This window comes from Pagrus pagrus, assembly GCF_965226575.1.
Source record: "Pagrus pagrus genome assembly, chromosome: 14".
NCBI classification, from domain to species: Eukaryota; Metazoa; Chordata; class Actinopteri; order Spariformes; family Sparidae; genus Pagrus; species Pagrus pagrus.
In genome coordinates this window covers 16,987,410-17,015,280 of record NC_140198.1, presented here as the reverse complement: position 1 = coordinate 17,015,280, position 27,871 = coordinate 16,987,410, and the positions used below count along the sequence as shown (strand labels likewise).

General features: G+C 38.3%; 4 protein-coding genes across 9 annotated transcripts in view; 2 read left to right on the top strand and 2 right to left on the bottom strand.

Annotated features, from left to right (window-relative positions):
- Window positions 1–62: 62 nt before the first annotated feature.
- rnf167 (ring finger protein 167) lies at window positions 63–8,285 on the bottom strand. 2 transcript variants are annotated; one of them, XM_084373702.1, is made up of 10 exons: window positions 8,071–8,285; window positions 5,859–5,989; window positions 5,674–5,754; window positions 5,449–5,586; window positions 5,277–5,364; window positions 5,063–5,153; window positions 4,800–4,905; window positions 3,553–3,646; window positions 3,272–3,352; window positions 63–2,687 (listed from the first exon to the last, which is right to left on the bottom strand). In XM_084373702.1, exons 2-10 carry the CDS (start codon window positions 5,961–5,963, stop codon window positions 2,263–2,265), a joined length of 1,209 nt encoding a protein of 402 aa, XP_084229828.1. In that variant the 5' UTR covers window positions 5,964–5,989; window positions 8,071–8,285; the 3' UTR covers window positions 63–2,262. The 2 variants fall into 2 exon arrangements, with proteins under 2 accessions (XP_084229828.1, XP_084229829.1); XM_084373703.1 differs by lacking the exon at window positions 8,071–8,285 and adding an exon at window positions 7,429–7,591.
- An 8,741-nt stretch (window positions 8,286–17,026) lies between these two features.
- On the top strand, window positions 17,027–17,989 carry LOC311269430 (olfactory receptor 52D1-like; the record flags this gene model as incomplete). The annotated part of the gene is made up of 1 exon (XM_084373569.1): window positions 17,027–17,989. The coding sequence occupies one exon, from the start codon at window positions 17,027–17,029 to the stop codon at window positions 17,987–17,989; it is 963 nt and encodes a 320-aa protein (XP_084229695.1).
- A 4,187-nt stretch (window positions 17,990–22,176) lies between these two features.
- LOC311269067 (olfactory receptor 52Z1P-like) lies at window positions 22,177–23,148 on the top strand (the record flags this gene model as incomplete). The annotated part of the gene is made up of 1 exon (XM_084373046.1): window positions 22,177–23,148. One exon carries the CDS (start codon window positions 22,177–22,179, stop codon window positions 23,146–23,148), a length of 972 nt encoding a protein of 323 aa, XP_084229172.1.
- A 2,220-nt stretch (window positions 23,149–25,368) lies between these two features.
- Window positions 25,369–27,871, bottom strand: part of LOC311269855 (connector enhancer of kinase suppressor of ras 2-like) — a 33,906-nt gene continuing 31,403 nt past the window's right edge. For all 5 annotated transcript variants that reach the window (XM_084374337.1, XM_084374340.1, XM_084374338.1 and 2 more), the window contains 2 exons: window positions 26,585–26,784; window positions 25,369–26,494 (listed from right to left, as the gene is read on the bottom strand). In XM_084374337.1, the coding sequence (XP_084230463.1) occupies window positions 26,447–26,494; window positions 26,585–26,784 (248 nt within the window). In that variant the 3' untranslated portion in view covers window positions 25,369–26,446. The remainder of the gene's footprint in view (window positions 26,495–26,584; window positions 26,785–27,871) is intronic.

Below are 27,871 nucleotides of genomic sequence, written 5' to 3'. Positions count from 1 at the left end.
GTATAAAGGCCATTGTAAGGAAGTGTCCGTCTTAATCTAAACAAAACAAAGTGGCACCACAGTCCCGTTTCAGTATCATTTAATCTTCCACAAATCACACATTAAATGCATCTTTCCACAGACTTTGTTTAGACATCCTAAGGATTCCCAAACCTGCATTATACATGGAAATTATACTTGACACTGTACATTTATTTAGTATTTAGTATTTGAATGTGATAAACTAGGCACATCCTAAAAGAAGAAGGGAAAAGAATCAATGAGTCTGGGGATTATATTTTTCCATTCATTTCAGTTAACAGTCTCTAAAATCGAGACATAGAGAGCAAAAACAACAAAAAAAGTACAGTACAAAAAGACATTTGAAGCATACTGTAAATAGGAAAACAGCTGTTCTATTTTACAAGACAGACTATTGCCAACAAGTCCCAATCAGACCTTGATAGTGTGGAGTCTTTTCATCGATCATCAGTCAGATATAAAGATGGAATGTATTGATTTCAGTCCTACTGCTTCAGACAAACAAGACATACGTATTGTTTTATCCTTTCCTCTGTTATCATACATAGTTATGGTGTTTGGGGGGAATATGTTTGTTCCCCTCTCTGATGTGGTATAGATCTGAGTTTATAGTTGAAGTGATACAGTAGGACGAGTTATTTCAATCGATGAAACAATTTTGAAAACATCTGGAGCACTTGTTTTTGCTGTAGAGGACAGTGACTTTAGAGTTCCACACCCCGTAAGGTTATTAAGCTATACATTAAAAACAAAAATTCCAGTTATGATTTTATGATAAAGGTAAAAGCTGTGCATTTATTTATGTGGAGCAGTGAAACAGTTTGGCTAAAACAACTTTTTAAGTTTTCTATTTGTACTGCTCTTTATACAAATCAACAGCATGGACCTCGCAAAGGTCATCTTATAAAGTAGAGAAACAAGCCATATCTTGTTTCTCAGCCGTCGAGTGAAAGGTGCAAATCAAGCAAAGTGTTGGCTGGCTATCTGTATCGTCACTAGCACTAAACATGTGGAAACACAGGCGTTCTCGTTCTTGTTCATCAAAACAAATCTGGAGCACAGTTTCAGACATGGAACTAGATCAGCAGTATCATCTACAGCTAGACAAGAGGAAAACAAAAGGAGTGTGAATCCTGTCCCTTCAATTTCCCAACATTTAATTTAACATACACATGTACATCAAGGCCAATGTAAGGCCAATGTAAGGCAATGCTCTTTTTTCCGAAAAACACCTCCAGGGTCCCATGAATCAACATGTTGTCATTCTGTTGTGTATAAAAATGGAAAAAACGCCTATTAAATATTCATGAACCTATATTGTACTGATTTAAAAAAAGGTATAACAATTCATAAAACCAAAACCTATTATTTATTCTCGCTATGTTATTCACTTACAATACCAACTGACCTTGACTTAGTTGCTATTAACCTGAGTTTGTTCAACTTGACAAACTGGATAAAGCTAAAAATATGTTTCTTAAACTGACCACACAGTATTTTCGATAACAATGTGAAAGCAGCAGAAATGTATAACATCTTTGCGATATCCTATGATTGCGTAATTTACTGTGGTTTTGAGAACAATTTGATATTTCAAAGAACTGAAATATAGCTATTAAAAAATGTGAAAAGAGAGCCGAGGGGATTAAAAAAATAAAATGAAGACAAGCATTTCCTCTCGACTTGCATATCGTTGTTAGGGAAAGAGTCGAAGCTGGAAAAAAGGTCTGTCAGATATAAAACAATTATTATAAAGACAACAGAGAGTCTTCAGACTGCACTAACCTTACTTAAAACCTCACATGGAAAACCTAGAAGATCCACTTTGAGTGCGAGCACAAAATTTGTTCTGTTTAGCAACACAGGCTTCATCTACTAGTCACACTCTTACTCTACAGCACATCATATTACTGAGATGTGTAAGTGGCCCATTTATTGTGTGCAGCACTAGTGGTTAGGTCAAGTTATGAATTAAAACATGCATTAAAAAAGACGGTCCAAGGACAAATATTGGAGTGAATGTGTGTAGAAGTAATTCTCAATGTTGGATTTCGGTAAAAATCGATCGATGCATGTGCTGCATGTGCTTTGACACCAACAAGTAGACCTCCTCTGGTTACTGGGTAAAAGATTCTGTTACTATAAATGTCCTAACCACAAATCTGAGTTTATCAGTGTGATAACAGTACGCCCGATGACAAAGACCCTTTTAAGTAAACCTAAGTATTCTCTTTCCAGTCATCAGATCTCCACTCTATCCCTACCAATGAGCTGAGCAGTGTCGTCGTCAGTGTGGTGCCTGTCCTCTCCTGCGTCATCGCTTTCTGAGTCTGTGTCCTCCAGGGGGGAGTGGTAGCCCTCAAAGCCCAGGATGGGCGAGTCGCAGTGTGCAGGAGAGGCGAGGCACTGGGCAGTGGTGGTGGTGGTGGTGGCTGAGTAGGCCCCTGGGCTTCCTGTGGGGGACCCCGGGTTGGAGGGCCGGAGCAGAGGAGTGCGTTCCGAGTCTGCTTCACCCTCTGTCCCTTCTTCCTCCCCACGACCCCCAGATTCAGACTCAGACTCGGACTCGGAGTGCTCTGTGTTGCTCCTAGTGACGCGCTGTTTGCACACAGGACACGTCTTCTTGGTCAGTGTGAGCCACGGGTCTACACACTTGCAGTGGTAGGCTGAAAAGCAGAAATGAAGAATTTATAGGTTTTTTGTTTGTTATGTAGAGTAAATAAACAAATATCATCAGAACAGGTTATTGAAAGGGCCTCACGTGATCTTTAAATTCAGCCTCAAGTTAAAGTATACAGTTACTACAGGTTGGGTAGCATACACTGCTCGAGGCGTCCAGGTGTCACAGAGGGAGATGTGTTTGACAGTGTTTTAAAAGATGGAAGCTCCATTGAACATACTTGCTTGTGTTCACTGATGGGACTTCTCCTGACTCATGTGTCTACAACGTCTCAATATATCTACACTGACCCAGGCCAAGATTTTTAGTTAACATCAAGGAATACGGAGCAGGAAATGGGGATTCAACATTTGGAGTAAAAAAGGACAGTTTTTGCTTTCTGAACATTTTGATCACTTTGAGTATCATATTGTACTTTTTTAAAGGTACATTAAGTACTAGACAATAGGGTATATTCATGCACTTAATGTGAAAATAGTACAAGGGCTTGTTGCTGAATGTGTGGTAGAAGTATTTTTCCAAATGTATCCTAACATGCAAATCTCATAATAACAGCATTTAAATATTTACCATGCGAACAAGGTAAAACTCGCAGCTTGTCTCCCTCTTCATACTCATCCAGGCAGATGGCACACACATCATAGTCATCCCCTGAAATAAAGGAGAAAAGATATCAAATTAAACCATTCAAAATTAAGAGAACGACTTTAAATTTAATTATTTTCCAAAATTAGTAACAATTCAGCATAAGAACCTGTTCTATGAGAAGAAATCGCCACGGATGATAGAGGAAACTTTATAGACTAAAAGCAAAGTAGTACAGTTCAGTAAAAAGGATACAATATTTTTACCTTTACGGAACCGGTGTGTTGGAATCCGCTTCAGTTGCTCCTTAGACAATCGATTTTTTCTCAGCCTCTTCCTGTACTGTACACATCGTATAATCTGAGCAATACAAAAAGACAATGTTACTGATGGCATCAGGATTACATTGACACTCAACATGGTTGGATGGGCCCTAGACCCCAGGGAAGTAAGTAAGGAGCTACAACATGACAACATGTCAAGGGGAATATTAGCAGCGTCTAGCTTTTTCTGAAATACCATTAGGAGATTATTTTACAAGACAAAGAGGCATATTCAAGGCTATGCCTCTGCTACCCATGGGCCAAACAATTTAAAGTCTTGAACAGCCTGTTCAAGGTGAGACTGTTGCACCACTGGTCCCCCTTCCTTTTCTTTATAAAAAGGTACAAAGGCAGAATGGGCTTTGTTGTTCCACCTCTAAGTTGGCAGTCGAGGTAGTAACAGTGCTGAATCAACGTCAGTGTAAAAAGAGTGAGCCAGCAAACCCAGAGGTGTGACGTTTGGACGAGGTGTAGTGTGCAAGACACACAACAGGGAGATTTCAAAAGCAGCTAGCGGCAGTTATCAGCTAAGTCAAAGAAGAACAGCAGCGTGCAAACAGGGGAGACAATACAAGGTCAGGGAGCCTCTTACCCTCTCAGCAGAGGACCAGATCAACCACCATATAACAGGGACAGTAGGTCATCGTTATTGCCATGTTATGATATTGTTATTGATTAGGAAGCCTTCTACACATACACATCGTGTGTTACATGTCAAATAGACACCAATGCTGTTGTGTAACACGTCATGACCATCATGCCTCGTGTGCTTGCCAACACTAGCACACTGCTTTATATCACAGACCGGAATAAACACAAAGCCAGCGTAAAGAAGGGTAAACCTTTTTCCATGGTAGCAGGATGCTAATCGTCCTTTGCAGAGCGAGAGGCCTTATCATTCACTAATGGAGAGCTAGGTTAAAGAATTTCTCAGTGAGTACAACTAACACTGATGTTTATTGCTTTTCCCACTTAGCTAATGCTAAGTGCCCCAGGTGCCTATACTTGTCTCCCCAAAAACCTCCCCAGGAAACTCATGGATAGAAATGATTGTCCTTTCAATTCCAAAAAGTGTAAACTTATTTTTTTATTTTATTTATTTTTTTTTTTTTTATGGCAGTATATTAAAGATGGGCAACATTCAGCTTAATAGAACTCCCAAGGAGGCACTGCATCATGTGCATACTTACCAGAACGACACACATCACAATAATGATCATTCCGACTACTCCAGTGAAGGGAATAAGGTAGTACGAGAGAGGAAAAGCAAACTCCGGCTTGAGGATCACATAAGCCCTGTAGGCCAAGAAGACAAACAAGGAAAAAGTAAATGTGTATTAGTCCATGCAAATCTAATGCTGACTGTTAAAGGTGGGTTTGGTCTTGATAATTGTTTAGTTCAAAAAGTTTTTCAGAAATCAAATTTTAAAAAATCGCAAAATGTTTCACTCACCCTTGTTCTGGAATTATGAACTTCCTGAGAATTTGGGAGGCGTAGTAGCTGGTGAATACAGAGGGGATCTCAATCTCCTCAGCAATAGTATCTGGAAAATAAAGAAACAACAACAAGAAGATTTTAATTTAAAGGTATTTCAGTAAGATTGTATGAATATGTAATGTTTGATATGGTGCACATTTAAGAAAAAAAAAAAAAAAAGGAGAATTACCATTGCTGTAGTTCATATTGAGCAGGGTGTCTGAATACATGTTGTGAACTACTGCAGCACTGAATCCGGCTTGCTGTGCATGCAACACCTGAAAAACAGTTCCTCACATTAGACCAGTTTCCCTCACTGACACTACAACATACTCAGTATCAGTCAGATATTACTACATTACCTTTAAATCAAAATTGCAATCATAGCGTTGAATGAGAGCAATGAATTTGGTGGTGTTGGCATCGTAAGATGGTGGCAATGGAGGAGGAGGGTCCATTGCTGTACAACCATTAAGTGGACGGGACACCACCAAAACTCCCTTTCACACAAAGAAAAAACAAAACATCATTATAAAACATTTAGACTGGTATTTTTCTGTATGCACTGCATTCTCAAATACTCTCACCATTAGTCCATCCTTAGGAAGTGGGGCGCCAAACAAGGCGGGCAGGTCCTCAAATAACATGGAGGTCATATTGCTATAATGCTGCCAAAACAATAAAAACATAAGGACCAACATAATCTCTCAGAAGGATCATATTACAGCTGAAGTTTTCACAGTCCATGAGCTAATGCTCCAAGGTTACTTACAGCATAGATATAGGCATGTGTGGGTGAGGGAAGCAGTACGCTGCAATATAACACTATAAGGACACTCCATCGAGCTCCCACGCACCACACACCAGTGTGAACCATCTTCAGTCACTCTCAGTTGCACTAAACTGTGGAAAAGATAAGACAGAAGCACATAACAATGAAGACGGAGTAGTCAGATTCAGGTCTCAGGCTGAAGCTGATTGTACAGTTCGATCGCAGCCTGGCATTAGCATACTAATGCTAAACAGACGATTCAGGTGTTAAGACTGTGTAAATGCATACATGAATATGCAAATAAGGGGCTGCAAACAGGCTCGTCGGCATGCACTGACGAGAAAACCTATGCAAAGTAGTTTTAGGAGTGATTGTTATTCTGTTACAATGAGAGAATGCAAATGGCCTCTCAAGACAAGGCTTTTACAAACAACAGGGCAAGTTAAGCATAAAACAATGAATGCATCGTATTGACTTTTGACTGTAGTCACCACAGATTTGCTTTTAGAAATGTTGTACAAAGTAACCCTCTTAATGTTGTTATCTAAACATGGTTAAAAATATCCCTTAAACTTTTGGCAAAGTGTATTAATTTGTTTTTGCGTTAAGTCTTTAATCGATCACCTGGTCTCCAAATCCTTGTATTTCCTTAGCTGAATTAAGTTTTCTTACTTTGGTTGTTACCAATATTTCTACAATTATATCCTCTTTAAATATCAATGTTGCCACATTTACGTTGAGTTCACCTCAAACAAACAAAATAGAGCGGCAGCCAATATACATGTTTATGTGCAGCAAGCTCTTCACCTCTGTTAGTCTGGATGACTTTTTTGGTGTTGTTGTGTTGTTTTTCTACTAAGTAAGCGTATAGCAATAATCTGTCTTTTACATTATTCTTTCAGGTTAATGCACACAGTCAGGAAACATTTTCTCACATAAAGCATAAGGATTTTGCTGCCAGCCTTCTTGTTCAAAATGAATACAACTTCCAAGTGCATAGTATTTATGAGCCTTACTCCAGTAGCAGTGTGAGGAAAGTGTTAACAAAAAACTTTCATTCACATTCCAGTGCATCTCGTGCTTTGCAGAGGTACTTACAGGTTTTACTACAAGACCTGACTACAACTCTGTTGGCCATTTTGTTTACAAATACAGGCAAATTAATGTGTAATTAAAGTCGATAAGATAATTCAGTTCAGCAATTGAGCATTACTCTCCTCCCATGTAAAGAGATCTCAGGAGAACCAGGGGTCTGAACTGAGTCTGCTATTACATGTCAACTTGATTTAAAATATCAATTAATAAAGTATGATGTGTTATATGATATGATAATAACAGTTCAGAAACTTCTTACCCCAGATCTGGTTAGCGCTGCGGTTTACGTTTGTCCAAGTAACTAACTTGTTTATGTAACGTTACAGATAATCAGGGTTAAGAAGCAAACTGCATTAGGACGAGATGAGGTTAAATAGGCGCAGTGCTCAGGTTATTTGTGCTTGGAGGCGAGATGCTATCACAACAATGAAGGACAAGTTCACGTGCCACGAGGACTGTAAATAGGCTAACTTACTTTATGGCCTTACTTATCAAGTTGCTCCATGTACTCTGCCTCCTGTTTGTACTATCATAAAGACATGAATTTTAAGCCGCCCGCAGAAAGTTAGCGAAGAACAAATCTGTTCCCGTTTTGTTGCATCTGTCGCAATGCTAAACCTGGTAAATATGTAGCTAAAGCCATTTCCACACCACATCCCGAGAAACATTACTAAGCTAGCTAGCGATATTATCTCGATTCCCGACAGGCGATTAAGTAGTTAGGTAACTTACATTTAAGTACCCTGACACGCTGGACTGCCATTAGTATTTCACTCAATTATTAAAAACCTCTGACTGTATTCTGCGAGAAGAAGAAAAAAAAACAAGAAAGAAAAGATATTACAAGTCATCGGGGTGATGTTATTGTGTTGTTAGCTAGCTACATACCGTAGTACGTGCTAAAATAGGGACCTCGAAGGTTGTAATCTAATTGAAGTTTCTCATGTGTGTCACTTCAGTTTCTTACATGTCGCCGCAAATCACTTTAAGTTTTCTTTACAACATCTCGCTACGTTCTCGACAATCCTTTAAATCCAACAGAAAACGACAAAAACAGGAAGGATTAACGTTGGCTAAGCTAGCCGACGTTTAGCTACTGTTAGCAGATGTTACGTACCAGTTAAGCAGTCACAGTGACAGATTCCTATACGTCTTCTTTGTAGTCCGTGTACATCGTATTATACACGGCTAGTGGTGTGTAAACAATTAATGTGTTTTTCCAGTACACCAGACACTTTTCCTGTATGATGATTTCTAAAAGTTGCGCTAGTTCGCTGCTAGGTTTGTTTGTTATTGCTTCTTGCTCTCTGGTTCTTCTTGCTGTTGTGATGGAGGATTGACTCACCAGCATCGTGGCCCACAGCGCCACCAGCGACCAAAAGGAGGTACGGCAAGGAACAAAATGTCCTGACCGGCAGGCCTCATGTTCTCCATGCGCAGTGCAAGCTCTTGGCTTTCCTTTGCTCACCTGTGGTTTACGTTATTGTGAAATGGCAAACCTAGTCGACACAAATGCACTTTTAAAAGTCTGTACTTGTGTTATCTTGTAGAGTATGTCTGAAAAAGTGAATGCACATATTCAGGATTGTCAGTCTGCATTTCATAGAAACAGAAGGGGACAGACAACAACCGGTTTCCCTGCATTCAAAGAACCAGATTACAACCAGTCAGTTCCCTGATTACAGAAAAGCATTCACGGGTCTCATGCATGACAGTTGCAAAAGATAGGACTCCTGCGACTAATGACTCAGTATCATTTAGAGGGCAACATTGCTGTCTGGAAAGACAGAACTCACAGTCATCAGGCCACAACTTCATCAACACTGCCCTCAAGTGGTAGTTTCACTGTACTATCAAACCATTTCTTGTCATAATACTGTCTGTCTTATTTCAACAAATGACAACTTAGGTACAAATGAAAAAATAAATAAATACTGAGCCGTGTAGTGGCACTAGTCTATCAATATATAGCAGTTGTAGTGTCAAGATAGTCAACAATTTATAAAAACATTTGTGCCAGTGCATCTCATCATTTAAATAGTAGTAGCAATAAGAGAGTCATCAAGAAGACGGTGAGATGATGGAGATGAAGGGCAGTGACATTACTGACTAAAGCGAATAAAAGTAGAGGATGCTGATAGTTTTTTTTTCCTGTGATGCAACCAGATAGCCGGTGGAGTAATCCCTGCTACTGCCAATGTCAAAGACTAACACTCACTGCAAGGCGCCTGTGATGCCCGCTGCTGCAGCTTTTGTTTCATGAGCAATACAAAATGTGCGTAGAGCTGTGGCCTTTTGTTTAAGAGACAAAGACGCTTCACAGAGAGAATAGACTAACCACGTGTTTGCTGTTGACCTGCTGATCTATATTGGCCTATAAATAAAGTCTCATAAAACATGATTAAACGTTTTAGGGCACAGAGGTTGCAATAGTCATATCCTGGAACACAAAAATGTATAGGATGGATCATACAACAGTGATGAGTTTCTGGGTCAATGTTTTCCTGCTCTCAAACTTCCCACCAAGGAACCACCTGTCTTTTGGAGTTATGATGACGTCATCAGGAAGTCAGAACACTGTAACAGTTGTAGTAGGCTCCCAGAGCTGGATATACAGACCCTGATCCACAGGATCTCTCTGCACCATCACATAAACATGTCTAATTGATGGAAGACGGATTATGTAAACATAATGAAAATGAATGTAACACCTGGATTTGATATCAAGCAACTAACTTTCCAGCATACAGCAAGATATGGTGCACACTGCCTAACGAATCAAAAGATCTAAAGCTAAAGATCTCCACCATGTGTGCTGTATATAATAGTGTTGTTTTTATTATGAATATGGATTTAGGTTAATGAATGACATACAACTGATGTGATTATGTGAAACAAACAGAAATGTAATCTCAACTTTTTCTTCTTCTCTTGTCTGCATTTCTGTAGCTTTCAGCTGCAGCCATCTTTCCCAATATGACTCAACATACAGCTCACCCTGTACAGGTGGTTAGGGTTGCTTTAGGGTCGGCTCTTTTGAAGAAGCATTTACAATATCTTATGATGCACAGCACCAACATAACCGGGCTATTAGTTGAGCTGGAGAGAAGCGGTAAACATTGGTCTTTTAATATCTCTCCTTTTTTAATAAAGCTGTGTGTCGATGTCACTCACGTTTGTTATTTGTTGATCTAATGGAGGCAAAATAAAAAAAAACATAAGGTTATATAAAATTTTAAAAAAACAAGTCAAGCCAGCCCTCCTTTTGTGTAGTTGTTCTTACTCATTTGCATTTTCTGAGAAGCCTGAAATGTAATTATGACTGGTGAATGAGCCTTTGTTGGTAGCCTTAATGGCAGCATATAATATAAGACATAATCACATAGAAAGTAGCACTGGTAGATATTTTTTTACTCATTACAAGCAAGAAACGCCATCTATGCACTGTTTTTTTTTTTACTTCAGAGCAGGCAAACAAAATCCATATGCTTCTTCTTCACCTTATAATTTTTACATTTTTAATGCAAAAATCTTAAATTGGAGATGCAAAATGTAATTTCAATGTGCCCATTCTAAAGTTACAGCTTGGACAATGGAAAATAAGTGTATTTCAAGGTGAAATTCAGAGTGAACTTAACTTAAGTCAGTTTGAAGGGGCTCTGTGGAAGCCAGCTGTTAGTTATGTTGGCGAGCTGCATTTCTGAAATAACGTTAGCTGCCTCTGCTCTCTGTTAGCAGAGTGGAGAGAGGCACTCGAGAACGGACTGTCAAGGAACCAAGTCTTTCACAAAGAAATCCAGCAGCATTAGGTCATTTTGTGAACAAAGTGATAAATCGATGTATATTACTACACATTGTTAAGAGATATATCTTTGAAGAATGTAAATGTATGAATCAAGAGGATCAAACATGGGTCCTTTTGAACAGTAGGGATTGTAGTGTATGCTGTGTCATTTGCCTGTAAGACATTTAGCTTGGTTTCTCCACTTACTGGTCATTATAGATACTAAAGTGCAGGGCCCCTGCATTCTTCCTCTCATAAGCATGCAGCTAAATTAGATGAATAGATGGAATTTGCCATGCAAGTGGCAGTCTTTCTGCCCAACAACATGTTTAGTGTGTACACACACGACTAAGCAACAAAGAGGATCTGTGATTGTAGATGAAAAGTTACATGTAAATAAAATACAAACAAGCAAAGAGGTTAAATGTAATTTTTTACTCCACCTCAGCCATTTCAGCTGCATTAAATCATTAAAGAAAAACCTACACGGAGTTAATTTAATGCTCCAACATGTCCAGTCCACCGTGTCACATCAGAGTAAAAAGCCAAATATGATCCTCGAAACAGTGTCTTCTGTCTGCTTCATCTTCCACAAGTCTTCCAGTGTTGGGGACCAGACATGCATTCCTGTCTCATGGCATTCAGCTCTCATAGAAAATGAGACACACAGCACCTGGGAAGTAAAAAAAACAAACAGTTTATTATATATTATGAGTGGATTAATGTACACAATATATCCACATATTGTATCTGAACATCAAAACTTACAAGAAGCCTTTTCCACAGCCCAGAGGTCCGAAGAACAGCTCTGTTGGGAGGCAGACCTTTCTACACACTCCACTCAGACTGGGGCAGGACCAAGGAAAGGATGCAGCCTCATTCTCCACAACTGTAATGATGGAAAATACTTCAGCAAAATACTTTGTGCTGTAGAATAACAAAATATACTATCCATGGAAGCAAAGAAATGTGCAGATTTGAGCCGCAAGAACATGTAGAGATATGAAATCAAGACTTACCATTAAGCAGCAGGACGACCAAGAGCGCCAAAACAACCACACGATAACAAGACATTCTTGCGTTCGATACTGTCGCTCCACAATGAGATCTTGGCCAGGTCTGTTTGTATTTTGGTCAGAGGGGAGGAGTGAGGATAATATGAAGCAGCATACTGGTCACTGGGTTTTATATTATGGAATTATAAACATCCTAAAGAGAACATGCTTCTCTTAATCTCATTTAGGAAACGTAAATTACTGTGCCCAACTCGTGACAGAGTGTTGTCATGAGACAAGAGACAAACATTCCCAAGCAGGGAATTTTCAGCTGATTTAAAACACATGCACATCCTTAAGCCTCATTGCTGTCTGAGATTGAGAACATGAGCCCAGGGGCCGGCTTTTTTAGCATCAGAGAAGGCATTTTCTCACAAATTATTTCTGTCGAGGAGAAAACATCTGCAGAGGTGAGCATTTTGTAAACAACATTAGCATTTCAATTTTGAGATTCAGCGTGTAAACTTTACCCAGACAGAATAAATCAAGACCATATTTTTTAAAAGAAATGATGGCAGGATCGAATAACTGATCTGATAATCAGTTCGATCTCCTTTAGTGGAAAAATCTGTCCGAGTGTGACACTGTCACATTGTTGTCATTTTCCAATTAAGTGGCTGCCAGATGTCATCAAGGAGCTTTTCTAATGTGAGCCTGGCAGAGGAAAACACATTCATGAAAGTTGAAACTATTTTTATTGAGTCTGTGGTGGACAATGAATGTCTGCCCTCATGAAGTAGGATATTGCTTAGTTTCCGTCTGCATCTACATGTGGCCCAAATGAAATGAAATAATAGAGAGCTACGACAACCGCACCGCCGGTCATCAGGCCGAGCTTCCACGACCCAGAGTCAAATTTGCTGGGGTTCAGGTAAGACATGTGCCCTTTCTTCAGAGACAGCATCCAATGGTTGGAACCTCATAACTATCTGGTGAACCAGTCTGCAGTTTCACCAGTTTTGAGCACAACCAATGTAAATAAAGATATGTAATCAACGAAAGCCACTATACAATGTACACTGGTCGAACTTCTCCAATCAGTTCCACAACACAAAGACCACCACCTCCCTGGTCAGTGGATTGTTCCTGCTACTGGCTGGATGTACATGAGCCCACTAGCATCTTGATTAAGTGGAGCACGACTGTCGACATCACCAGAGTAGCACTCAACATTGGCCTCTTGAGTCCACCAACTTGAGGACTATGGCCAGGGGTTAGAAGCAGCACACCCAAAAGCAGACATCCAACCGAGAGGGATGTCAGGATGCCAACAACCACTGCTGGAGTGGTAGGAGGCGTCTCATATCTATAAGAAAACCACAGCCAGGTACTTGCAGTGGCTCATCATCATACAGACTATGACTATGTGGCTGAGACCTGTTGTTGGAGAGACTATTATTGATGAGAGAGAGGGGTTGTCACTCTCCAAACTTAGATTACAATTAAAATACTTGTGCAATTGAATATATTCAGTGAACAACGTCGTGATAATATCTCATTTTGAGCAACGTTCACTGCCTCAGTGTTGAGAGACTAGAATATTCAGTGTTTCAGGGTAGAAACACATTGAAAGACAATACAGTCATCAGAAATCACATTCACCTCCTACTCTAACACTTTAGGGCAGATAAATTGCATTAATGATAAAAAATGTTTTATTCATATAGCACCTTTACAAACAGAGTGCTTTGACAGACAAAGCAAAATCAGGACACTCAGGAGGCAATATAACAACAGAGAGCCAAATGGAAGCAAGACCAGATTAAGGAAAGGAACAATGCTGGATGTCAATCTAAATTCATACAAATATGAATAATAAAAGCGATAAAAGAGATGAAATCATATAGATATATGTCATATAAGTTTACTACTGCCCACTAATTACCTCCACCAAGGACGTAATGTGTTCACCCAAGTCTGTTTGTTGGTTTGTCAACGGGATTACACAAAAACTGCTGGACAGATTTCAACCAAACTTGGATGGTGGATGGTGGATGGGTCTCGCCCCAGAATAGACCTCATTGACTGTTGGTGCTGACACAGATAAAGGGGCAGGTTTAGGAATTTTTCTCACACTTCTCTGTTACCTTCATGCTGTTTAGGGTCACCGGTAAAGTAGAGGAGCCGTATCTGAGTGGAGCTGTGTATCACACATTAAACGCCAGTCTACAATTTACATTTATTTACAATAGATGTTGGTCCCAGGTGTGATTGTTACCTTGCCAATCTATCCCACATCTTCCAGATCACAGTTCATCTATTTTAATTTTGCTTATTTGCTCCTAACTCACCACAGGCCACCCCACTGCACTCCTCATGAAGGACTTATATGTAAATCAATATTTTAGATTGGTGGGTATAAACCCATTTGATGAGATATGCCTGAATAAATTATTGCTGTGATTTGTTTTTTGAGCTCAAAGGTCACGACCCCTCAGACACAGTTTCATCGGTGTTGCATCAGTGCTCTCCAAAGGGAAGTCTGTTTATTTTTCACTCCTCGTCCCTATTCCCAAGTTGCTGTCCAAAGAGGTCTCACCAGTGGCAAAACAGTGGCGTCTAATTGCTTTCTAGAGGAATGGAAAAACAAGGTGGACTAATGACCTCCGAGAGTGTGTTTATGGCTTGCATCATTGGTGCTGAAAACTTTTTCTTTAACATGTGGATACAGTCTGTAGTGGTTCTTGCTGATAACACAATACTGTACCTCGACACATAAATACATTTTTAAGACATTCCGTGTAATTTAAATTGACGGTGCATAATTTTCTGATTTCTGATTAGTCGAGGTCACACAGAAAAAAATCAAATCCAAGATAAATTGTAACACTCGGAACAAATTAGAGTAAAAGTACGACAAATTTAGTCATTTTTAACACAAGCTAGTGAAGTTACGAACACCAACTTAACATTTAATCATCACTTTTCTTACCATTCTTTTCTTTTCTGCTACAGAGAGGCAGGCATGTCTGTCATTTGACGCTTACAGACACACAACCATGTTGTAATATGCAGTAGTGCACAGCCTGACAGTACAACTGACTTGGTCAATGTAGTTTCAGGGAGGCCTTGTCTCTGCCGAATGAGCAGATAGACCAGGTACCAGTTCTGGTGCAGGGCCACGTGAACTGAATCCTGAAAGGCACCAATGGAAGAATTCCCCGTCTTTAAAATATGTGTGAGTGCAGCAGCTGCACCACCCTTTAACTTTCTCACTATTTGTCCCTAACAACTTCCGATGCAACTTGATGCTTTTTGGCTTCCCTCTCATGTAGGTGAGATGTAGGATGTACAGTTCCCACAATGGCCTTTGAGTATTCTAAAAAAAATTGTCACAGGGCCCGGGTAATGCACACACAGTAGGTGTGTATAGAGTATACCGCACAATTATCTGATGATGTCAAACCTCAGAAAAGCTGCTATCCTGCAAACAAGGCTATTCTATGGAGTCAAAGGAGTGCCATAAAAACAAATAAATCTGTAGAAGAATTAGAAAATAAATGTGCAGATATAAAGTATTTTTTTAAACACAGTACGTATATAATAAATTGTGGACATATAAAGATAAAGGAACTAAATAATAAATGAATTAATAAAATGTAGAAATATTACGAAAAACGAATAAATAAATAAATGTTACAATATAAAGACAAAAATATAGAATAATAATTACAAGAATTGATTTATTTGTTGATTTATATATTTATGTTGTTGTTTTTTTTATTCCTTGAAGGGCCAAGCTGTCATTTATCTGGCTTTAGGTCTTTCTCCTTTCTACATTATAATAAGTTTTACACAGTCTTTGAACCCCGATCACACCCTAGGCAGCCATTGTTGCATTTTTTAGTTTGTCACCTGACACCCTGAAGTCTTTCTGCCAGAAAGCCTTTATAATGTGGTTAAAGTTGTAAAAGGGTCTATTTTAACCCAAACCCTGATCTAATCCTGAACCTAATCAAATCTTGAGTAAATCTAATTGAGCAGTTTTCTTGTTAAACCTGAGAAAGTGGTTTTGTCGCTTAAACTTGCAAGTGAAAACTTTTTTAAAAACCAACAAAAGTGAAAAAAGTAAATAAATAAGTATAACTAACTAATAATGAGTAAATAAGTCTAAAAAATAGTAATTCAACAATATAACAATACATTTCATAGGACACAAACCCCAGCCTCCGCAGTGAGAGTCGTGTTTAACCCATTAAGCCAGCATGACCTGTTTGTTGTTTTTTATACCACCTAAAGCCTTTCCTCCCAAAATATCAGCTACCTACCACACTACGCTACCTAGCCGAAAGAGATCCTGGTACTAAGAAGTCAGGGGGTGTAATAAACAGCTAAAAAGTAATTCTAGGGTGTAGGTTGTGGTGGCTGAATGGGTCAAATACATGGCATTAACCCACTAAAACTTGTGATATTGTTGACATTTCATGTGTGCAGTAATTGACTTCTCAGCCTGCCCCTGAAGGAATAGCCAAAGCAATAGTCCAAAGAAAAGAATAAGAAAAAATTAAGGGATAGAAATATCGTAAATAAATTACTTTATATAAAAAATAAATAAATTGTAATACAAAACAAGAAAAAATAAAAAGATATTTAGAACAAATAGAATAATCTATATACAAAACATAAATAAATATACATTTTTGAAAATATGTAAAACTAAATATACACTAATAAATTAAAATGCTTTTGTTAGTTGCCTTTATATTCTCAACATTTTGCACTCATATGACTCCATACAGACTTCTACACATTAGTCACTCATATGTGCTCTGTGTGAAGAATCTGTTTAAACCAGGATCAGCAAATTGTCCTTTCTTCACCAAACACTGACATGTTCTCTATTGTGATGGAGCTCAGTAGACGTAACACACTTAGGTTACCATGGGAACACCACTAGTCCGCCTTGAGCAATGTTAAAGAAGGCACCTCAAGCTTCGGCGGCGTGCAAACTCTGCTGTGCTGGGAGGAGCACGACCACTCAGGTAACTGTAGACACATGAGATCTCAATGAGTCTGTCTGTACTCTGATCCAGTGACACTTTCAGATAAAGTCTGGTCTAAATTATAGATGATGTTTGGTAGAGTCCAATCGTAAATAATATTTCTAGTGTTATAAAAGCATTGTTTTCCTATTTCTGTTTGATTTAATGAAACTGTTTGTCATATAATGCATTTATCTATCCATAAAACTGTGAAAATCTGATGTCTTTTCCTTTTCAGAGCTGAATTAAAACATGGACAACACAACAGCAGTAACATTCACAATGACTGCATACGCTATCATGGAAAACAGCAAACACGGGCTGTTTATTGTGTTCCTTCTGCTCTATCTTATTCATATCACTTTGAATGTACTGCTCGTTGCTGTCATACAACGAAACCAAGAGCTGCATCAACCTATGAATGTGTTCACATGTATGTTATCCATCAATGAACTCTATGGCAGTACTGCGTTGTTGCCCACAATAATGTCTGTGCTCATATCAGAGAAATATGAGGTGTCTGTGAGGTGGTGCATGGCTCAAGTCTACTTCCTTCACACATATGGAAGTGCTGAGTTTTGTATTTTAGCTCTTATGGGATATGACAGATATGTTGCCATCTGTCACCCACTCCATTACCACAGCATCATGTCTTATTCAAAGACAATCAAGCTCATTGCATTAGCAGCTCTGTACCCAACCATTTTGTTTGGATGTTTTTACTCACTAACCTTACGACTGAGCTTCTGTGGAAAAATCATACCAAAATTATACTGTGTGAACATGGAGCTGGTCAAGAATTCATGTTCAAATGCATCCTACATAAGCATTGTGGGACTGCTGCTTATTCTGGTGTTGATTATGCCTCAGGTAGTGATGATTGTTTTCTCTTATGTGCAAATTGCTAGAGTGTGTTGGAGACTATCAAGAGACTCCCAGAGCAATGCTCTTAGAACATGTATCCCACATTTACTGTCTTTGCTAAACTTCACAATTGGCTCCTTATTTGAAATTATCCAAACTAGATTTAACATGAGTCATGTGGCTGTTGAAGTACGGATCCTCCTGTCTTTATACTTTATCGTCATTCCACCTTTTGCCAACCCAGTGCTGTACGGACTCGGTACTCAAATCATAAGAGTTCATTTGCTGAAACTGTTTTTCAGACACAAGATCCTGTCAACAAAGTTAGCAAAGGCAGTGTTTGCAGCTTAAATCTATTTTACATTACAGTGTCGTAATAATTGTTTGTGTTTCAGGCACTAAACTAAGGGGTAAAACCTCCTTTTTTATCTTCCTCCCTGATCATATAGGATTGTATTTAAGTGATATTCAAGTTCATTTGATCAAACAATGATATTTATAACGGGCGTCTGGGTCCCCTCAAGTTTTGCTGCCCTTTTCCCCCCCTGCAATTGAGTCTTTATAATTATTTTTGAATGGTGCTGATGATAAAACAAATTCAACTGCAGATTCAAAGTCGTGGTTCAAGTTTGAAAGTTAAAAACAGAAATGCATATTTTTAAACGCTTGAATATGGCTGAATTGTATATTGCTTTTGTGTTAACTCATATTTACTGCAGGCAAAACTTATATGAACATGTACACTACATGTGTACATGTGATATTTCTCTGAACAGGATTGTGTTTGTTTTGTCGTATTTATAAATAAGACATGATTGTGCATTTTTAGCCATTACTGACATTTCTCCATGTTTGCATATATTATTTGTTACTACAAATGCTGCTTGCCTTCAAATATCAGAAATTAGGATGCTTTGTAAAAGTTATTAAAAGTTATTGCCTTCATTTAAATACACATGTGCCAAAATGTGTTTTTTGGATGACCATGATGTAATTAGGTAAAGGTACTTTAAAGTGTTGTCAAAATTTGACATTTACATATAATCTTAGGAGGACCCTTGTTAGATTATATGAATCTCCTCAATTTAATTCAAATAAGCTTTATTGACATGAATATTTGAAAAACAGTTTAACCATAGTCATAGTAACTTTGAGACATAAAGTGTAGAGTTTTATTCTCTTGGTTCATGAAAACATATTTTGCAGCTAACACTGCACACTTCTATAAAATTCAAATTTATAACGTGGAAAAGGTTTTGAGATAGTTGAACATGATAATAAGGTGAGGACTTTCACCAGCACATCACTTGTCCTCTTTACTTCATGAGTCATTCCACCTGACATTTGCTTGTAATTTGTTGCACTGCACCTGAAATAAAAGAAAATATATTCTAATTTTGTGACTTCTTTTTGTTATCATTAAAGCCAACACATGTATGAATAAAAGGGGTTTTAATTAGGCAATACCTGTATTTGAATACTTGTATAATACCACATTTTCTGAGCAGCCAGTTATTCAACAAAAACATTTTATACTTTTCCTTTTTTTCTATTTTTATCATTCTTGAAGGTTATTTAATAGTTTAGTTGTTGTAGTGTCACTCTGGCTGCAAAGCTTCAACCCTGCTGCTGCCAGTCAGTCATACTGTGATATGAATAATTTTAATTTATGCAGCACCAAACTTAATATTTCAGCTCAAGGCATGTAGTTAATATATGCTGTATTCATACATAATTAATATTGAACTGTTTCCACACAATCAATCCTAGAGTTGCATCATAAAGCCTAATTTTCATTATTTGAAAGCCTTAAAACATCTGCTGTCAAGCATACAGGAAGTTTAGTGTTATCTCTAAAGCAGTGCCGCCTGTCTCAGATGACATATTACGCTAACACACGTCCATTTCCTAACTACTATTTAACATTGTTTGCATTTAGAAATAATAAATAAAGCAACAACAAACAGTGAAAAACCAAAACATCATTCAGGGTCAAGTGGAGTGACAGCTGAAAATCGACAGACACGTGTGTGCAATTAATGGGGCACTGTGTAGTTTTGGAGAAGAAAGTTAAACTCAGAATTTTAATATTTCCAATATTAATGAGGTAATAATACAAACTCAGAAATATTTATTTTCTCCATGACTGAGTAAATAAGCTGTTCTCAGAGGAAAATAAGGTCCCTAGAACACTGTTTGAAGCTAGAAAGGTGGCAGGACCCTGCCACCTTTCTAGCTTCAAATGCCACATTTAAACTAAGTAAAACAATATGAAATTGTGAGAGATTGTTTATTTAGTCTGTTTAGGCATACAAAAATCAGTCAATGAAGACCTTTCTCTTCTGATTAAAATGTCTTCTCCAAAACTACATAGTGCACCTTTAATATATATCATCTTGTCATGTTTTAGTTTAGTTTAGTTTAGTTTAGCTAATCTTATTTTAGTTTCATTTTGTTTGGTGTTACTTGGCTCATTTTGTCATATTGTAGGCTAGTTGTCTTAGCTTAGTTTAATCTATATAATCTTGTCATGTTTTAGTTTTAGTTTTAGTTTTAGTTTTGGTTTTGGTTTTGGTTTTAGTTTCAGTTTAAGTTTAGTTTATTTAAGTTTAGTTTTAATTGTAGTTTAAGTTTTAGTTTTAATTTTAGTTTTAGTTTTAGTTTTAGTTTTAGTTTCAGTTTAGTTTGAGTTTTAGTTTAGTTTTGGTTAAGTTTTAGTTTTAGTTTTAGTTTTGTTTTAGTTTTAGTTTGGTTTAGTTTTAGTTTTAGTTTTAGTTCAGTTTTGTTTTAGTTTTAGTTTGGTTTAGTTTGGTGTAGCTCAGCTTATCTTATCATTTATTTAGGTTAGTTTGGTAAGCCTACATGTGAAAGACGGGTATGCCAAGAAATGGGAATGGGAAATATACTGGTAGGGCATGTTGCCTGTGACAGTAACTGTAAAATGAAACGTTAACAAGAGTGGATGTTAGTTGAGAAAAAGAATTAAGTTCCTTAAAAGCTTATCTTCACCTCTTGTGCTACTCTGTACAGCAGAGTGGACCAAGAGCTGAGGAACATTATTATCAATACGTGAAATAATACCAGGAATTATTTTAGCCTCACACACGTGTATAAAGTGTACTCGTTGTGTTCAGTTTACATTTAAACCTTGTTTTAACACTTTTGAACTTGTCTATCACTATTTGGAATTTTTCTTTATCATGAATCAGCGAGAGACACCAGGAAGCAGCTACATGGATCAACATGCTCATTAGTGGTCAGTGTGTAAAAATCCCTTTGGAAGCAATTAGGAACGACTTCATGATGAAAATGAGACCTACCTTGTTGTCGTGATGAAACAAGTGTAAAAACAGGTCATTATCAATATTGTTGGCTGATAACATTGATGAAAAAAAGATTTTTTTACGAAAGGATTTTCAAGTGATGAACAATTAGGGGTTAATTGTGTTTAATGTACGACCTCTAAGGAGCAGTTTAGCCTTGAACTGGCAGAAGAAACATGACTCAGAAAATGTAATCATGTTTCAGATCAAAGATTGAAAATATTTGCATAAAAGAAAATACAAATTCCTTTTATATCATGTATTCAGGAAGGTAGGTACATTATTAACAGCTCCGAAGAAATTTGTAAAAATCAACAGTGATCTGTCAAACATAACCATAGCCATACAACAGACCACCACTGAGTTTTAAACAGATGTGCAACAGATGTTTGTGTGAAACTCTGCAGATGGAGAACATTTAAAGGGGCACTGGAAGGCCCCAGTATTGTGAGGTGTGGTTGCCATAAGAAAAGCGGTATTAGACAATACGTTTTCTGCATTATGGTGAATTTTTATGAATTGTCAATAACCACAGCACCTACCTGACAGCCAATCAACTGAGGGCGCCGTTGTCTCTGAAAAGGGGAACACAAAATTCACATGCCAGACAACAATATTATTTATTAATTCATAAAAGCATGAAACTTAGTACTGTTGTAGAGTTTCAGCCCTGAACATTTTCAGATTTGGAGCCATCACAAAAACGCCTTATTGCGGCCTTTGAGACCATTTTACATTCTGCCGTAACTGAATTGTGTATTTTTTGTCATAAAATTTCTGCTCTAAACATGATAACAGAGAAAAGGTGATGTCTGCGTCCAGGTTTTGAGAATGATACCATATACAACATCATAAACTGCACAAAGATTCATGCTTTTATGAAAAAATGAACGGTTGACCTCAAATGTCACCTGGGGTATTAAGCAAACCAAAACTTTTTTTTGTTTGCAATGCACAACTCACTTAACACTCGAGTGTAAATTGCAGGATTTAACATACAATTCCTGTGAAATCATTGGCTTGTAGGTGTGACCACATGACTTCATCTGACAGGGGAAATGTACAGAGTATTAAAGCTGCTCAGTGCAGTTAAATGCACGTGGGGGCGGGGGGGCTGTACTTACAGGTAAACCTATTCCATCTCTGACTGTCGAGTGCATCTTTGTAGACTATAATTTGGATTACTCAGCTGCTTTAAGATAAGTTTGTGACAGCATGACAAATTTCTCTGAAGTGACATCTTTACACCTGTCTGTTTACTATGGAATGGGGGATCTGAAGCCGTTGTACTTCTGCATTTTCCTGATTATATACATAACCATTGTTGCTGAAAATGTGGCATTAATCGGAGTGGTCTATCGTGAGAAAAGCCTGCATGAGCCAATGTATCTGCTGCTGTGTAACCTGGCTGTGAACGGTCTGTATGGAGGCACTGCTTTGCTGCCAGCTTTACTGAGCAACATACTGTCACACTCACATGAGATATCCTTACCGCTCTGCCAGACACAGATCTATGCTATACACACATATGCCATCACTGAATTCACAATTTTGGCAGCGATGAGTTATGACAGGTATGTGGCTGTTTGTTACCCACTGCATTATCATACAATCATGTCAAAGAGACTTGTTAAACTTATTGTTTTTACGTGGCTTTATCCCTTGTTGGCGTTTCTCATTGTTTTAATTTTCACTGTTCGGCTGCAGATCTGTGGAAGGACCATAGAGCAGGTGTACTGTCTGAATTACCTACTGGTGAAACTTGCCTGCTCTGATTCATCTATTGCAAGCTTGGTTGGCTTACTATCTGTACCTCTATATACAGTTCCACAGATTATCATGATCTTTTATTCATATGCACACATCCTGAGGATATGTATATTGTCATTCGCCAAATCCAAGTTCAAAGCCCTCCGGACTTGCACCCCCCACCTGTTTGCAATAATCAACTACACTATCGGGTGTTTTTTTGAAATAGCACAAAGTCGATTCAATATCAGTCACCTGCCATACCAAACCAAGCTGTTTTTATCTCTGTACTTTTTGATATTCCCACCGATTCTTAATCCAGCAATCTATGGATTGAGTATTCAACTCATAAGGGTGCAACTGTTGAGGCTTTTCAGCAGAAAAAGCAGGCAAGTGACGAATATTGGAGCAAAGAGGGCTGTTGTTACTGCACATTGAAAGTGTCTCTCCATGTCGTTTAATCACATTTGCTGTCCCGTTTACTAAAGCACGACCAAGCCAGGCAGCATCGAGACAAACATTTGTAGTGTTGGATGCTTTTCAATGTGAGATTCCTGGAGAATTAGCAGGCTGAAGCTCAGGTTTTGTGGATAGTGAGTTTCAGTCAGTTTATCTGTGCCTCCCTGCGCGCTAGATAGTACTGCAGGGATGCTGTTAAGACACATTTTTTAATCTCTTTATTCTTTTTATTTGGTTTGGTGCAGTAAACAAACCTGTCAAAGTTATACACCTTTGTCTGTTGCACTTTGTCCTGCCTGCAGTTGCAAATAACATCTAACATTTTAAACTTGAAGTTTTTAGATAATAAATGTGTACTGCAGGGTTTTGGTAAGTGTATGTTATCCTTGTTCACTAAGACAGGGTCTATGTATGTATACAACTGAAAGCGTGTATATGTAATGCTGCAATTATTAAAGCATAAATATTTGAGTCACTACTTGACACTTTGCTTTCATTATTTCATTCTTCTGTTTTGCCTCTTGCCTTGTGTTGTTGTACTGACAATAGTAATTTGAACAATTCACTGAAATTATTGAACATTTGAATTTGTGTGAAATGTCTATATGTTTACTTCGAGGGAAAAGAGATTAATTTACTTATCGATAACTGATGTAGCCCATTACTAACAGTTTTAAATGACAATCTTCCATTCAAACAATCAAAAACATATATTTATGTGCCCAATCCTGATTCCTTTTAGATAAAATATTCAGTATATTACTGAACATTTGTTGTGTAGTTGTTTTATTTGGGGAGACTCTGATACTTTATTTTCAAAAGCGTCCAAATCTGCTCTTTAGCATAATTCTTCCATCAGCCCTTGTCCATACGGGACAACTGGGTAAAGAATGTGACTCTAAAACCACCTGAGGTCGGCGAACATGCCGAAGAACTCACACAGTACCATCATGTACAATATATATCAAAAGACATCATCAATATGGTGTCACAGTTTTAGAGAAATGAGGCTGTGGCAGTGAAAAATTGTATTTCTAGAAACAAGTTGTTTTTTTGTTTTTTTTACAAATAACACAGAGGAAAAAATCATATGGCATGTAAAAAAAAAACCTTGTTTCAACTGAGATACGACTCAATACAATGCTCATGTTTTTTAAGATTCTTTAACTTGACAGAACATTCAAGACAAATAAGCCTGTACAGCTCACTGAAATGTCACCTGTTTGTTTATTGTGTCTTATATTAAATGATATGACATATTTTGCCAAGAATTTAAACAAATATACTTGGTTGCCAGATTGTGCAGATTTAAAAGATTCAACCAAAGCAATAAACTGGCTACACAAAAAACTAAAGACATTGTAGGACACATGACGTGACACCCTTGTAATAATCACAATCTGTCTGCAACTATTTTCTTCTGTGTTTTCTGAATTACTGCAGGTGGCAGCAAAATGAAAGGAATCTGTTCTTCATGCTCAAGTCAAACACTTTTTGTCAACAAAGTAACGCCTAAAAACAAAGGTTATGTATCCATGAAGAGCATGACTTGGCATAAAAACTATCACCATCCTCTCTCACTAAATCCTTCGTCCCAAATATTTCTTGTAACCAGAATCACTTGCTGTCATCAAGAAATTCACAGAACAACAGTTCCCTGCCTAATGTATTGAAAAGTACTAATTCAAAGACAGGATTTCCAGGCCATTGCAAGGCCATCATGCTACGCAATTAAACTAGATCGTGAGCAGAGAAGGTGAAATGTATGTCCCCATACGAGTTAATAATAATATGTGTGGGCCTCACACGGTGCAGTTGTACTCTCATTATTTTTGTATCTCGAGTGAACCTTGCCTTACAGGACTGCGGCAAATCTTCCAGTTTTTCTTCTCACCTCACAGCATCTTAAACCGGCAGTGAAAAGATGTATTCCTGTTTACTGTTCATAATACTAGAGATATTTGTTTACATACTTACACTGCAGAGAGGGCACTAGTTTCCCGTTCTCATCCTCTTGTGTTATTCTTAATTACCATATCCTACAGACTAAAGATGCCTGAGGCTTCGTATACACTCAGTGCATGTATTTGCATATGATTATCATCCTCTGAGTCAACCTTTGTTGTGCCTATAAATAGGCATGTGAATCTAAAATGTGATCATGAGCAAAAAAAAACAAAAAACATTTAACAACGTCTCTTGCGTGTGCCCATGCCATACTTTATTCAATAAAAAAAGTAAAGTAGCTACAACGCGGCACACTTGTGCAATGTCAGTCAATTTTCCAGTGGCATGGTAATGTGTTTTAGTTATACAAAGCATGCTTGTACATTAAACACTTAATAATAAATACAGTTATTACTCATTATGTGGCGAACAATTAAAAAAATCTGGCAACTTGCTGGGGCAAATTGTAAAATAAGTCTTAAAAGCAAAATGTAGTAGGGGCAGGGGCGGGGGTTGGGGGGTCGACACCAGTAGTCTCCAGACCAAACGTACTTAGAAATACAAAACTGTTTTACAAACAATTAGGTAGACGGCATGCATACAAAAATAGACAACTATTCTCATCATTCCTTTGTAATTTACAATACTAGTTCATTATTGCCAACATTTATTTTTGTGCCCCCGTCTTGAGGAATAGCTTGCTTTCTTATATCTTCTCTCGTCTCTCTCGGAAAAGTACAATGTACATTCACAATCACTGAGGCACAGCACTTGATTTACAATTTGTATAAGTACCCCAAAACATTGTGTAGTCACTGTAGTAATGTAATATTAAATATATATATATGTATATGCTTAACACCCTGTACACTCATAAAACAAACACACCCTTGAATCATACACACATGCATAACAAAATGTCGTGTACATCCAAAATAGCTTCTCTGTCTGAGTGGCTGTACACAACTCCAGCATAATGTTCAAAACGGAAGCGAGGGGAGGCGGCCATGCATGTGAGCGATGACTTACAAAGCTCTCCAACAAGTCTCGGACACAAAGTGCTAAAACCCTGTCATAAAACCCTGTTATTTCAGCAGGCCACACATCTCTTTTGCAACAGCCCTTGTCTTTAAAAGAGAGAGCAATCGAGTGGAGAGGGACACCAAGTCTTTGTGCTCCTGCACGGTGAGCGAGGTTTAAAGAGCAGATAAAGGAAAAAGGAGAGCAGAGCGGGTAAAGGAGGGTGCCTTATATCTCCAGCAGAGGGATGCTGGCTGTGTGAGGCACAGGCAGAGGCGATACGCTTGAGGTTCCATCAACACACTCGTCCTCACCCTAAAAAGCCCAGTGACCGGTTTGTGTCTTGCAGAGGGACATTCTGTAACAAAGGTAGAGGCATCAGTTAGTGATGAAACAATAAACAACACACTTGTGCAAAGATGTGAATGCTCAAAACATGTTGGTGTACCTTGAGTGAGCTATGGAGGACCCGGAGGCGATGAAGCTTGTCGTTGAGCAGGGGGTCGTTGACTCGGCGGACAAATGAGCGCTTGTATTCCAGGCGGCTGGATGATCTGTGGTCAGCCGAGGTGGACAGACTGGTCTGCTCCAGAGCCCGGTACAAGTCTCCCAGAGAGTCTGCCTGCATCCTGCAGTCACGTCCATGGCCTGGCAAGAAGGACAAACAGAAAAAGGATGAGAATTCACACCTTTTCTTTTATAGCAAAATACAAGTAAACAGCCTTCAGAGATTGACAACATCCATTTAGCAGTGAATGTCTCACCACCCCACCGTATGAAACTGTGGGCAGTCTCCCTCTGCCCACACGTTCACACAGACCCATCGTATGCTACAGTACCTGCCCAGCATGGACTGGCAGTGAGCCGAGGCTGCTGTAACACCTGGCTGAGGAAGGGACTTGAAAGTTTTGCAAGTTGAGCGAGATCAGCGTATTATGTTGAGCAACCAGGACATTTTCCTGGAAAGAAATGTTGCTGTTGAGTTTTTTCAGATGCTTTGTTTTTTCATTATAAACACAGTTTTAGTGATTTGAGAGCCACAGCTGAAGACTGAGCTAACAGGACTGCAACTAATGACAGTTTCTACTCTGAATTAATCTGCTGATTATGTGCAATGCTTCAGAAAATCGTGAGATTTACCGAAAACCAAAGTGACACCTTCAGACTGATTGTTTAGTCAGACCAACAGTCAAATTTCTTAATTTTCTACATTTGTTTTGTGTTTTAACATTTTCACTGTCATTTATTTTAGACGTTTCCTGCTGCTCCAACACACCTGATTCAAATGATCAGCTCGTCATCAAACTCTGCTGACGCCTGCTAACGATGCATTCATTTGAATCAGGTGTGTTGGAGCAGCAGGGAAACATCAAAAACAGGCAGGACAGGAGGCCCTGAGGACCAAGACTGAAGAACAATTAATGTATAGCAATGTATAGCAAAATATGTGTTATTTGTAATTTAGGTAACACTTTAATTTACTTCTCGTGCAGAAAATGTTCTAAAACAAATAAAAATGTGAGGAAAGTGAGCTGAATTTTAATAATCATAATAAGTTTTTGCGTGTTTTCTGACATTTCTGTTCTGTTTAACCCCTCATTCTGTGGCTCATCTCTTCATTGCGGTCTTTATCTTAGGAAAAACTGACCTTAAACTTCCAACCATGAGTGCACAGCTCATACTTCACCCTGATAAACTACCAGGGTCTCTCTTGTCTCCTGTTTACATACACTGC

Excerpts from the sequence above, each read along its gene's own strand:
- rnf167 (XM_084373702.1), bottom strand. The coding sequence starts at position 5,963 with ATGGTTCACACTGGTGTGTGGTGCGTGGGAGCTCGATGGAGTGTCCTT. Across the intron at positions 3,647-4,799 it reads TTGTGATGTGTGTCGTTCTG|ATTATACGATGTGTACAGTA; the intron begins GTAAGTATGCAC and ends TGTATTGCTCAG. Across the intron at positions 2,688-3,271 it reads AGTTTTACCTTGTTCGCATG|CCTACCACTGCAAGTGTGTA; the intron begins GTAAATATTTAA and ends TCTGCTTTTCAG.